Source organism: Thermobia domestica, chromosome 8, assembly GCF_964235325.1.
Source record: "Thermobia domestica chromosome 8, izTheDome1.hap1.1, whole genome shotgun sequence".
NCBI classification, from domain to species: Eukaryota; Metazoa; Arthropoda; class Insecta; order Zygentoma; family Lepismatidae; genus Thermobia; species Thermobia domestica.
In genome coordinates this window covers 43807619-43822527 of record NC_137461.1, presented here as the reverse complement: position 1 = coordinate 43822527, position 14909 = coordinate 43807619, and the positions used below count along the sequence as shown (strand labels likewise).

Sequence of the window (14909 nt, the reverse complement as noted above, 5' to 3'; positions counted from 1 at the left end):
TTTCTACAACAATTTACTCATTATTATTAATTTGAAAACATCTTCAAGAATAAAATTTATATCAACAATTCCGAACATAGATTCGAATTTTTTTACTTTCCTTGGTAACCATTAATGTACACAAGTAGAAATTAGTTTCGTACTCTCTGGTCACGCATACTTTCAAAGTGGATCTTTCTATTTCCAATAACGGGGAAATATGTTGTGAAATTGGTTAAAAAAAAATCCAGTGATGATGGTACTGTTCAAGTTGAAGTTACAGGATTTATAACCGGGATTTTAAATGAAGGAATTCCAACACTTACTTCGAGATTGTAAGGGATCATTACCTGCAGTAAAAGTACTGAAGAAATTTCTTTCTTTGATTGTGCAGTTGTTAAAAAATTGAAGACGAGAATTTTTGCAGGCTACCTCTTTTCTCATATTTGCTAACCTAGACAGATCAAGAAAGATGGAGAGTCAAACTCTAGATGACCATAGATACAGATGCCTTGTCTAAGCTTCTCTGTCTCCTATGGAATCAATGTTTGACTGCTTTAAGAAGCACTTTAAACTTACTTAGAATTTAATTATTGGCGATAAAGATTAGTAGAAACTTAGTTTGCCGTTATAGTTTACTTTTATATCTAATGTCTTTCATTTCTCTGTGCAGCAAAAAAAGTTATTATGTTAACAGTACAAGTGCTACACAGTTTGATTTCGTCCAGTCTAATAATTGTAAAAGAACTTCTGAATCACACAATATTACATTTAATAGATGAAACAGTGTTCTTGAAAGTAAGTAAACGTGTGAACAGACCACTTGTACGTATTATGATGATGATAACTGAACGTGAGTGCAGTTCTATTGTGTATGAAATAGTTGATTATTTTGCGGAAGGTTCCAACTCGAATATTTTGAGCGCTATATATAAGGAAACACATTAAGAAATTAAAATAATCAAACAACTATGCTAACATTGTATAAGGAAAATATATCTATCGAAAATAATAATATAATGAAATAAGTATGTAAACAAAAATATATAGAGAGAGTTGAACTTGCTTGTAGCAACATCGATTTCTGTTACAGCATCTATTGCCTCAATTCTTCAACAATTAATTCCTCATTTGACAAGTATGTTTCTGATATGCATCGTACGGCATGCAGAAATGCATCAGACTCGTAGTGATACTGGCTTTTTATAGAAAATTACACGCTCGCTCATTAACCAGCAAATGGTAAGTTAGTACATGCTTGTATGGGGGTTGAAGGGAATATAGACCTGCCAAATCGCATTCCTTCTGCAGTGCTATTCTTACATTTTAAAGGATTTATCTGTTCTTGCACTGGTTACTGTTGGAAAGTTCGACTGACTTTCCACTCCCTAACCTTCCTCATAATGTATTTGAGCTGACGGTATGTTTGCTACCTTACAGGGTGTAGTTCTGATTACACCTAGAATAATGGTGGTTAGGAAACTTACCCAAGGGACAAGATAGCAATGACAATTGTAAATATTAATAACTTATTTTGGATTGTTATTGTATTAAATTTGATTAATACATTAATTCTTAAGCCGCAATAACATTGTAAATATTGACGAGTTTCTGGACATTTCCTCTACCATACAAACGATTGTATTAGAATTATGACTGTATTATGAAAAGAAAGGTTTAACCAATGGATAGAAAATTAGAATGATTCAGGAAATAGAAAATGGAAGGAAAAATGCTGATTTATACCATGAATTTAGTTCGGTAAATTTTATATTACTAACGATATGAAAATTTGTAATGCGCTTGTATCCAATACATTCCAGATAGATTTTGCAATGGATTTGACAATTCTTTTAATTTGATTAAATTTCAATTGTAAAATTCTTTTCTTTTCTTGTTTATTTAATTATTTAACTTTATGTTACCGTTTTGTTACTCATTCTTAATATTACAACACATGTAAGTGAAAAGGCCTTAATTTCGCATCTTTAAAATAATACATAAATGAAGAAGAAACAAATTAATTTAAATTTATACTGTTTAAAGCTTAAAATCTTTAATAAGAAGATAGTGTCGACTAAAATACGAGTACTAATATATTTTAAAGAATATCGTTCGTGATGTTTGGATTTTACGGAAAATTCTCTTCTAATAACTTATGAGGATAATCACTTGGAGTTACAACGGATGTGCAGTTTTACTATACGGATCCAAAGTATAAGTAGTACTAGGAACGGATTAAAAGCCTCGCAGGGGTTGGTTGGGTTCTGTTCTCGACATGAAATGGGCAAATTAAAGACTTGCCCAATTTTTTCTGTACATTTTACAATCTATGGATTCGTATAGTAAAACTGCACCACAACGGATAACTGTAGGAAAACAGACGAGTACCTACAGCCTCAAACATAAACCTATCAAACAGGGAGTAGTTTTCAACAAGAGGATTTAAACTGTAGTATATTGAACAATTATCTTAGTAAATTTGATCTAGCATGATGAATAGTACCTATGGAATGATCTTAAACTTTTATCACTATCTTCCGTAACTTTGTCAACTTCTTTCACTGTAGTAATAACTATGAAGTGCAGTAATGGTTAATTGAAGAGCCATCACACAGTTTTTTGTTGGTTTTGGAAACATGAGTTTCTTGAACATTATCCAAGCTTGATAGAGACGGAGTACAAAGGTATAATGACTGCCAGGAGACTGTACTCTACATTTATTAATCACTTTCAACAATAAAAAAATTCATTTTTTTTTTCAAATTCATTTTATTTAATTCACATACTTATATAAATTACATTAGGGTTACAATATTCTGAAATGCCAAAGTGCGGGCACTCTTCAATCTGTATAACTCATTATATAAACATTAATAACTTTCGACACAAGAAGTTACGAGTACTTTCAAGTTTGTTTTTAAACATTACGTAAAGTATGTTGTATAAAAAAGTAATTCAAGAAGAGTACTTACACAGCATCATTTTGACTTTGCTTATTTATATTATTCGGTAGATCTGATTTTTTAAAACATATCTTTACATGTGAAATATCTGAAATTTAATTGACAATACACGTGTGCTTAGAAAATGTGGACAAATCAGAAGTTTCGGAAAATGTATGCGGACTGAAACTTTTACTCTCAAAATGCGGGTATGTCCGCATAAATACTGGTATATAGTAACCCTAAGCTAGGTACATTTATAAAAATAACTTCTTAGATACCATAAATTACTACAATAACAGAGAAATAATCATCATACATTACTAACTATAATTACTATCTAATTTTTGATGTTTCTCTACATAATAACAGAAAATATGCTATGAAATTTTATCTCATTTTTCATTATATAAAGAACTACAAAATGAAAATAACTTATTAAATATCTTATATATACTGTACTGCATTACTATTAACAAGCTCAATAATGATAACACTCGTAATATATAATTTAATATTTTTATTAAATAATGAGCTGTGGCTTTTCAATACACGACTGGTTTGGTCTTTTCATATATAGCCATCTTTTAATAAGTTTGTACTATTGTTTTTCAATTTAGAAGTCAATTCAATCAACATAGTTTTCAGTGTATTAAGATCTTGCTGTTAAATTTTTCATTTGTTCTTTTTCAACATGACTGAATGAGGTGATAGAATCACAGTATGGTCTTTACCATGTTAACTGACAAGACATAGTGAATACTTTAATCTATAGTAATTTGATGTTTCTTGTATATTTAACGGCATATTTTAAAACAGAATTAGATTAAAATAGGAGCAGGAAGTTTTTCTGGTGTCGTGCAAATAGCTCTCCTAGGGATAATATTAACCAGGACGTGATGTATATATTGTCCAACATTTCGAGTACAGACCTTTCTCTCATTTCCAGGGCCAGTATGAGAGAGAGTATACCGAATCTGAAGATGAAAGCAATGCATATTTTTGAAACATTGGACAATGTACACATCACTTGGTAGAAATCTCGAGAATAGCTATTTAAAAAGTTAGATTATTGGAAGGTGACCTTGTTTTGTAGATAGTTTCCAAAAGTGCAAGGATAGATTATATACTAGGAACAGACACAAGATAATAAACACGCACTTAACCTTGCTTGAGGTATTGTGTAATATATATATAAATTACGTTGTGTTTTCGCAGATAGTCTGAAACAATATTACTCATGAAATGTCTGTGCATAATTGTTTCAAATGATGTAATAAATTTAACGTTTTTGAATCAACAATAAAGTTGTTGGCTTTTCTGTGCTTATCCATGATTAATCAATGGATATCTGTCGGAATGATCCTACCATTCCAAAGAGGTCGCTATGGGTTTTACTTCTTCCTGAACGCTTTGATTCGTCAGATTTCATGAGTTCATTCTCCAAAAGCCAATCTCTGTAGCTCTCTATCGTTTCCTTTTCTTTCGCTGAAATTTAAGACAAAAAAATACATTAAACAAAATCTTTAGAGTATAGAGTAGTGTCTCATTAGATTATGCCCTAAGGGAATGGGCGCTAAATGGGAGAGAATGATAATGAAAGGATTGATGGAATAACGAAAGCGGTGATAACGTGAAATGGGAGAAAGTCCAAAGACAAAATGTCTACCACTAGTTCATATTATCTAAGAATCATGTTTCACATGGTTATCTTTAGTACTAGAAGTATGTGTTCTACTGTTAAAACACGATGACCCTTTCCAACATGACTATTTGTTTGTCTTACATATATGTACAATAGCTTAATGTAGCATTCTGTGTAAGTAAACTGCATTACTGTATCAAGTGCAGATTTTATCTTTTAACCTTTAAGCGTAATTTTTACCTACCTATTAAAATTTCTTATGAAACTTTCAACATTTACCATTAGATTTGGAGTCAAAGGAAGAGCTTTATGTCTTATTACATTGTGAGAGTCAATACTCTTCCAATTTTCTTAACTGGAAGATAAAATTCACAATATTACATTGTTATATCCTACACATGCCTCACATTTATCAACAAAATCACGTGCTTCTTTACTACTACCCGTACTAGCAAGCAGTCGACAGATGTAATCATCATCGACGAGACATGTGACGGAAGAGGAACACTGGCGCCGGCAACCATCGACGAAGAAAGTATAAAAGACACCGCACGATCTCCAATGATCAGTTTCGACTTATCACTCTTCTCACTTAGCTTGCCTGGAGCTCTGAGGGACTTAACCTAGCCCAAACCTCTTAGCTTGCCTGCAGCTCTGAGGTTCCTCACCCATTTGGCTTGCATGAAGCTCTGTAGGTACCTAACCACACTCTCTTTGCTTGCCTTGAGCACTGAGAGTTCTTAACCGCGATACCTTAGCTTCCTTGGAGCTGTGGATTATCCTTTCTCTTGTCTGCCTTGACCTAAGGACCATCCATTTACCAACAAAAATCTATAGAGAACTTCGTTTCTGTATCTGGACAATAGTTATAGTGATTTGTGCTATATTTGTATATAACTGGATTTTGGTAATAAAAGGTTGTATGAGAAAGTCCAAAATACCATATACTAATTGCTCTACCAATTGCCTTAGCAGGGTATTTTTTTTACAATATTCACTGGTCAAAAATGATTTCCTTATGCAAACTTTGACATGATTTTCAACCAAAGCGTGTCTGCTTAGTGTGTTCTTGAAAGGTACTTACTAACAAGAGTATTAATAGAAATATATCGTAGTGTGCTTGCATACTAGTTGATGCAATTTCTAATCACACACAGAAAACACATGTTTGTAGTAAAAGGAGCTAAAGATTGTATCAATTTTTCGTGGAAAATTAGCATAGCAGCAAAATGATGTAGAAACCGCTATGGTGATGCTAGAGTTAGTATTGGAAGTCAACGTTTCCACTAGCGTTGGTGTAAACCAAAGTGACATATCCAAAGTCTGGGACAAATTCTAAAGAGCACAACAGTAACTGATCAAATTCCAATAGACTATACTCTGTTTCTATTACAACGTCGGACTAGGTCGCTACGTCTAGCTATTGGGACATCTTAATCTCTCAGTATCTGTCATTACTATAAGGTAATAGTTTTCACAGAACATTATATAGTGGTTAAAATAGTGAGAACTTAGGTAGATTCCACGTGCGGACAATGTTTGCCAGAAGATCTGTATCGAAACGATCGCTAATGCATGCCACAAGTGCCACAAGAGATGAACAGGTGAACATCAAGATTAGTGTCAACATCAACGGGGTCATACTTTCTTTTCTGATTTAATAAGCCTAAGTTGATAACCTTTTGATGAATGGAGACCCGATAGTGAATAACTGCATTAAAAAAATATTTTTGAATGCCATCAGCATGATGTGCAGTGGGATCATGTTCGGAAGACATCAAAAAATGGACATAATCATTTTCAAAAATCAATAGGGTCCGTACTACTTAACTAAGTTGAATACAATTTTCAGTATTATAGAAAGAATTATATTTTTTCTGCGCGAAAGTACTGTAAATTATTATTTTTAAAAAAAATGTCTAATTGATTCCAAAGTTATCTACAAAAGAACATTAGCTGATGACACTACATTGAGCACTACCCAGAGCCATCTGACTGGTCAAGTGTAGAGTCGTTCTTCTGAAATTTTTATTAAAGGTTTTTAAACACAGTTCAAGACTAGCTTGCATTAATGAACGTAATTCTCGCCTGAAGTTTCACAGAGACTGGCCAACTTACAGATGTCTTCAACTTGTGGAATAATAATAGGGCTTCATCTACAATTTCTCAGAGATATGTGGCCATTTTAGCCAAGTGGCCAACTTCACAGGTTGAACTGCACATGTTTACACTAAAAATGGTACATTTTATGTTGAAATGAGATAATTTGGGCACCACAGCTAATTGTCACAGATAATTTTTTCATTATTTAAAATGTGTGTGAAAACTCCACCAATTTTTACCAATTGTCTGATACTTCACAGCAAAATTCACTGTAGTTTTTTTTTTTTTCAATTGAATGTAGGTACGTTTCTGTATAGTACTTACCAATAAGTTCTTTAAGTGTTTCTCCCTCTCCACCATAGTCCTTAGGAAACATTTTCTTTGGAATCTGTTGAAAAATGGACGAATAATCCTTGCCATAGATGAAGATCTGGAAAGATCAAGAGGTCAATAATATCCACAAACGTTGAGTAGAAATAAAATAACTATCTACTTGTCCCAAAGTCGCCCCTAGATTAGGTTTTTACTTAAAACGGAGACCTAATTTACACGATAAAATTTAGAAGTAACCAAGAATCCTTTTGTTTAAGGAGTGTTCTGATTATTTCTTCTTTTTTAAAGTATCATTCTGGTCACCATTTCAAACTTTTTCACTCATTTTCACTTTATTTACTCATTAATATTTCCCTTGATATGTGCTTAAAATTGAGGCTAAAATTGATTTTTTTTATAGAAAACTTCGTTCCTTGAAACATCTACATAGATAGCTACTAAAATCACAAGCTGAGAGAAACATATTGAATCATTACACAATTCGAAACATACGAGTGAAACGAGTGGAGCGCCGACACTGGCGCTGCGGAGGCTTTCAAACGAAACGGTGTGTACTTGCCGGACACTGGTGGGAGGTTTCGTTGAGGAAGGTTTGTTTGGACAAGTTGATCACGCTCTGACAAGTGTTTGAACATTGGTGGAAGCTATGGCGAAAAATAGTTTAAGGTGTGGCTAAATTCATGTAAAAATAAATTTGGCTTGAACAAAACTATTTAGTATTATTTTTCAAAACAGTATTTACTTTTCGGACACGCCTCGTACTAAGTCTTATACATATTTCCCTTACATTTATACTTATCTTTTAACCCAATTCAACATCTAAGAATCTTATAAACAGATATGGGAGTATATACATAACGACATCTTCATGATTGTAAGAAGTAAGTAATTCCTTGGAGTTCAAATGGAGGTCCTGTAGATTATTTCTAATGAATATTGGATTCCACTTCACCTTTAGGACATTTTCTCAGTGCTCGAAAAGAACATTGGGAAATATTATATTACTACTGTTACTTCAACTAGTTCTACCATCCGGCGGGAGCTCATGTGGTTCGGATTCCACGTTAAACTGTAGTTCCAAATCTCATATAGTCTCGCTATTGAAAGATATACTAAATTCTCATTATTATGCCATATGCCCATCTAATCCATCCATCCATCCATACTACTACTACTACTACTAAATAATAATAATAATAATAATAATAATAATAATAATAATAATAATAATAATAATAATAATAATAATAATAATAAAGAGCTACGTTTGTAGTATATTATAAACGAATACCAGAATTTTCCTCCTTGGAATCCCCTGGACTTCTTTGGACTTACTAATCAAGGAGAAGATCATTTGCTTCATGCCGTTTCAAATAGCATGTTCACTTTATGATTTTCTTATCAATATGGCTCATAAAATTACTGTGAAGTTTTTCGAAGGTAAAAGTTATCAACAAAAGTAATAAATAAAATAAATGACATTAGAAATATGGATACTGTTTTCAGAGCTAAGTGTGAAGACTTATGTTTATATACAAGGAATGACCGAAAAAGAAGTTACAAAGCATAAAACTTTTTATGTTATTTACTGTAACTTAATGAAAATTTATTTATATATTAATAACATGTCTGTCTTGGTGCGGGTTTGAAGACTTTAGATTCTGATCATGTAGGTATATACCCGAGAAGCGGACATTAAAAATTGATTCGTCTGTAAAATCGGTCAAGAGTAGAAATGAGGTCGGTGGTATGGTTTCTGTGGGCCAAAAACACTATACCTGCTGACGTTCATAGTCAGATTGTAAAAGTATATGGGGAGGACTAAATTTCAAAGCAACACATAAGTAAGTGGTTTCGTGCCTTTAAAGAAAGACGGACCAATATTTTTAATAACAGCACCGGACACAGCGGTGGACCCAGTACTACACCCACTGACGTTATGCTTGGAACCAGTGGCGGCGGTTGGACGTTAAAAGTGAGGGGGCAAGACATGATCTGAATATTTTATATAAATGTTAGTTTTCCTGGTTGTTTCTAACATTTTGTTTGACGAAAGGTTGTATAACTAATAGGATACTATATTTTCAGTTAAAATACCGTATATCGTATATAATAGTTTATTAAGTAAATTGAGAAGAACAACGCAAGTAGATACTAGCCCTTTGTACTCTTAAACAACGAAAGTGTAAGAAGAGATTTGATTCCTTGCTCATGAACATCTTAAAATTCTGTCTGGAAAATTGTGTGATCAGATTATTTAATAAATTTGCAAAACAAATAAATAGAAAGGATAATATTAATCATAGTAATGAATAATGATGCTTGTTTTGCAAAAGTTATATTGAAACTGAGGATTAATGAAAAACTTAATATTTAATTCCAAACATGATATTAAATGTATGTTATTACTCTTAGAAAATGAAAGACAGTAAATACTACAAGCATATGCTACGACATTTAAAGAAATATTTGCTTTTGCAACTTCTTGAAATATGTTCGTTGCCATTAGGTGCAGATTTCACTTTCTTGGAACACATCAAAACACAACAATACTTACAATCCACACTTCAGTTATACAAAATAAACTTAAAACCTAGAATTATGTTCAATTTACTAAATTTGATTGTATATACACTCGTACATCCTTAAACACAACACTTCACTCGTATATTACACTACAAAACAATGGAAAAGGTAGAAGTTGTTTCTTATCACGCTCTTTTTAATCGATATTCCTTACTTTAGAAAGAAGAAAAGACATTTTAGGAACTGTCAATTTTTGTGCAATTAAAGAATAACTTGTGAAATAGGCCCTACTTTTTTGCATAATGTTCTTTCGATTAGCTTCAAAGCGGCTCACTAACATATCGAGCCCTTGTAAGAAGAAATGAAAGTATGCTGAAATTGTGCTCCAATAGGTTATTTTTTGGGGTTATTTTCTGTGGCGATTAAAACGCAATTACTGTAGCTTTCTTTACTCCACGGGAAGACAACCAATACGTATTCACGCAACAGCAAATATTATATGGCAGCATTTTTCCTATTAATCAGTAACACATACAAAATCGTTATATTTCCAAATGAAACTATATACATTAATTGGTTACTTAAAAAAGTGCGGGGGCAACTGCCCCCCTTTGCCCCCCCTAATCGCCGCCCATGCTTGGAACGATTAGAGCACCCCTTCTACAGTCCTGACCTATTCTCAATGGCTTTCAATCTTTTCCCTGTTCTAAAGCACAAAATGGCTGACCAGCATTATCTATCATGTAATTATGTTAAAACCACTGCCCCACGGTGGCTACGAGAACTTGACGCGGAGTTCTATGCAAATGGTATAGAAAACTTTCTCTGCCGTTGTGATAAGTGGTTGAACAAAAACTGTGTTCACATCAAGGACTATGTCTCGCACATAAGCCATAATAGGCTTTGTATCCTTTTTTGATCATTCCTCGCATCTTGCCATTTATCTGTTCCTTCTATAACAGTTTGAACCTTCATCGCTAATGAAAGTGATACCATTTTGTGTTTAGCATAACCATGTGATATCTAAATAATATAAAGATATCAAGACGTGATATACTTAACAAGCTTATAATATTACCTATTAGTGAAAATGTGAAATGTGAGCGAATAATAAAAGCAAGAATTGGAAGGGAGAAATAAGCTTTTAGGAATTAAAAATCTAATTTGTGTGTCACTTAAAGAAAAATGAAATGAAATCTTTGAGTTTTACGTCCTACGGTTATGCCGGTTAGGTTAAAGGAGACGGTGATGATGAGTAATGAATGAAATGATGGAATGAAGAAAGTAGGAGGAAACGGGAGAACCCCGAGGAAACCTACACGCACGGTGTTTGTTCACCACAGAGTTTACATGGCGTGGGCTTGTGTCACTTAAAGAGTTAACGAATAACGATGATCAAGTGTTTCATGAAATATTGTGCTAGACGTGGGCATTAAGAAACAATATGCGGTAAAGACCTAAATAAAATGTGGTTACGGAGAAAACTATTTGAGTTCAAGGAAAAGCTCATTAGGTATACTATAGAAGAAAAGAGCAAAATTGTATATAATTTAAAAGAACGTGCTCAAAATGATTAGGAAATTATATTTGTAAAAAAAAAAAAAAATCTATTTTAAGTGACTTGATAGTAGGTGATAGGAAAAAATAATGAAAGAAAACCAACCAGTCCCAAAGCCAATACATTCTCTTGTACAAATTAAAACATAAAAGCACAGTGTTACTCTAGTTGACTTAAATTTCGACACTTGAACTTTACCGAAGTATGGAATAAATTGCTAAAATGGTAATCGTTCAATCAACTCTCTGACATGGGTTTTACGGGTTGAAATCCATCGAGAAGAAATTTAAGAATATCAGAAAGAGATGGTAGCACTTGTGCTTATGTAAAATTTGCCAGAAACTTTATAAGCTTGTAAAATTACTTTCGTGAAGGATCACAGAAAATATAACATGTTATTCGTCACTTTGTAAAAGTGTCAAATATAAAAGCTATTCTCATACAAGAAAATAAGAATTAATGCAAATTCTCAATATTATTTACTTAGATATTTATGATATCCTTGCAAAGCAATGTGCATTTCAGAATCACAGTATAGCTGTTCCAATCTCATACATAGAATTTTGAGGCAGTTGCGATATCTGTCCTAAGAGAACCGTGGACTGTTCCTGATTCTGCGTTTCTTCGTTTATTCACCTACAGTAGTCCTTTAGCATCACCGTGGCTTTGTTTTCAAACCGTTCCAACACAGACTACGTATCAAACTGGTAACATGAAGTCTGTGTTAACCGCAACACCGGACCCTTGGTGTCGAAATAAACACTGTAAAGTGGTAGTCATGCTGGAAGCACCGGTATGTGTTCAAATCGAGTTATATTAACATAATAATTTTTTGCTGTGTATTAGCATCGCCGCGATCTTATTTTTACACCACTCAACACCAGTACTGTGTCAAAGTGTACAGCGATGCATTCCTATTATAATTAATCTGTACCCATTTTACCAACACTGATCAGAGGCGCAATAATTAAGCATATAGCTTAGATATAATTAAAAGAAAGAACGTTGTTATTGACAGGACATGTTGTCATGGGAAAAGACTATGACAAAAACTATCAGTTTGTTATTGACAAGATTATTAGTTGTTATGGAAAAGATCATTACTGAGTTATACACACTAAATTGGAAGATATGTACAAAAGCTATGGTTGCTGTATGTACAAAAGCTATGGTTGCTGTTGATATTTCATGTACGTATAAAACAGAAGAATAAATCGACGATATCTGGACACAATTCATGTTTATGGTTAGTAATTAGTAGTTGATATATTTATTATAATAACGTAGTGATTTAAAGGTACATAAACGAATCAGGGCTAAAGCGAAGTGTTTTTATAATATATTTCGTTTTATCTGGTGCCGAAGACACGGGACTATACTATACTATTTAGTTCCGAAGAATAGTAAGAACTGAGTTTATGTGTATACGTATTTTATGAGTTTCACTACTTTGAGAAGTGGGAAGAGAATCCAAAGAATTAGCAATATGCAGGATTCCGAGATTGAAGAAGTACCCAGTATTTCAAATGAAACCATATCTGGAAATGCCGTAACTGTGTCTGAACATTCCTATTCTAATCTTATTGATATGTTTAGTCAACTACTAGATGAAAAGCTAGAACAGAAATTTGATCAACAACAAAAATTGTACGATGAAAAGCTAGATGAAAAGCTAGATGAAAAGTTAGAACAGAAATTTGATCAACAACAAAAACTGAACGATGAAAAGCTAGAACAGATACTAGTGCAGCATAAATCTCTTGCAGATAAAGTACAAGGTGTGCAAGAGAATTTTGACCGCTTGCAACACAATTTGAAAGAAAATTTGCAAGTATTAGCTGATGAAGTTACCATCAAAATTACAAATGATATGACACGAGAAGTTGATACCAGGTTTCAACAATTTAGTAACAAATGGCAAGATAGACAGGATCAACTAACTCTAGAAACCGAGTCGATAAAGAAAGTCGTTGAAACCATGGAATCGACGACAGCCCAACAAAAAAGTCAGATAGCGAATATTACTGCCCAGGTCAATTCACATAGCATACTGATATCCAACATACAAGAGGAAATCAGATCGTTACAAGAGAGGGAATGTGACTACAATAATCCTATGTATAAGGAGGCTTTGGGTACTCCCAATCAACAGGAAACATTGCATCATCAACAGGAAACATTGCATCTTCAACAGGAAGCATTGCATCACTGCCCGAGAACTCCATTAATAGAAACTGACGGGATATCTTCTTCTAAGAGTTCTACTGATGATGGTTTAGTTGTGGAAAACCAAAGAAGGCGATTCCAAAGTCCAGATCGCAAAAGGAGAAAGGAGATAAATAAGTGCGAAAGGGTTCCAGACCATTATCAACGCCAACAAAAACATAACTATAGCAAAATAAATGTTAAGGTCAGTGAAATTAAGGCCATGACTAAATTCAGCGGTAAGTGTGACGAAACCGCAAGCTCGTTTTTAGAAAAATTTGAAGCAGAGTGTGAAATTATGGGTGTAGATCAATCTAAATTTATGAAGTTGTTACCACATCTGTTACTTCCTCCTTGTTCCTTGTGGTTTAAGGCTATTCGCGACCATATAAAATCCTACGAAGAATTTAAACGGGCCTTGTTGGCTAATTACGAAAATGATTTCTTGTTAGCTAACCGTGATGCGATGGTGCGAACTCGACACTATTCACCTCGGGTCGATAAATCTCTTACGGATTTTACAATCAATGCATATAATGAACTTAAACTCGTCAATCCGTTTCAGCCTGAATCCAGAATAATCGCTTCCGTACGCATTTTATTGCCGTATAAATTACAACAAATTCTGTTGTCAGCTCAATGCGTAAACTTCAATCATCTCATAATTTTAGTTCAAAACTTTGAGAATCAATTCCCGAATCCTAATGGGAGTAATCGTAATCCATCGAATCCGATTGCCGTCAGAAACTTGAATATAACTAATGAAAATACCGAAAATCTTCGCAGCGATGAGAGATCACGTGACAATACTGGCATTGGAGTTAGTGAGAGATCTGTTATACGTACTGGAACTGGAGCCAATGGAAGATTCAATTCTAGCGGTAGAAATGGAACGAATTATAATAATCCGAGGAACAGTTGGACGAACGGGAGAAACTTTCGTGGAAGACGCAATTACAGTAACAATGTCATGCATACCGGTGTAACTCAAAACAGATGCAATTGGAGATCTCGAGATGGCAGGAACTGTCGGAATAGGACCGAAGTAATAAATGAAACAGGAAATGGATCAAGAGAAAATAACCAAGATTGTGGTGTTCAATGTACTTTAATTGACTCGTTTATTAATCATAATTTAAACTAAAACCCGCTGTTAACTAAATTAAACTTGGATAACAATTCTTAATTTATTCTCTCAGATGTTATGAGTTGTGTTATGAATACTTCATTTGGATTTTATATTTGAGCAACATGTTATGATGTGATTAATTTATCTTATCTTTGTATTAACTTTGAATGTTATGTTTACCTTTATTTTACTTTACATGTTCAAAAGAGATTTGATTGTGTTAACTTGAAATCCATGACAGTGAACTTAAATTGAAGCTTTTAAATGTAATTATTACCTTCTGATCTTGTTGTTGACGTGTGATATGATGGCAATCTTAATTGTAAATAATGTTGTTTGTATATGAATGTTATCGCTCAATGTAAAAGAGGAACAATTAACTAGTAACTCTGTGTAAGTCATCAGTTACTTATAATTTTGAATAGACCCACAAATAATATTTTTTAATGAATCGACGCTTTATGATATGTGATTAGTAATAAAAGA

General features: G+C 33.4%; 1 protein-coding gene across 1 annotated transcript in view; it reads right to left on the bottom strand.

Annotated features, from left to right (window-relative positions):
* Nucleotides 1-2769: 2769 nt before the first annotated feature.
* LOC145691706 (alpha-tocopherol transfer protein-like) overlaps nt 2770-14909 on the bottom strand; it is a 30204-nt gene continuing 18064 nt past the window's right edge. The window contains exons 6-7 of the mRNA XM_081767046.1: nt 6997-7102; nt 2770-4412 (exon numbers count right to left, since the gene is read on the bottom strand). Of these exons, the coding sequence (XP_081623172.1) occupies nt 4261-4412; nt 6997-7102 (258 nt within the window). The 3' untranslated portion in view covers nt 2770-4260. The remainder of the gene's footprint in view (nt 4413-6996; nt 7103-14909) is intronic.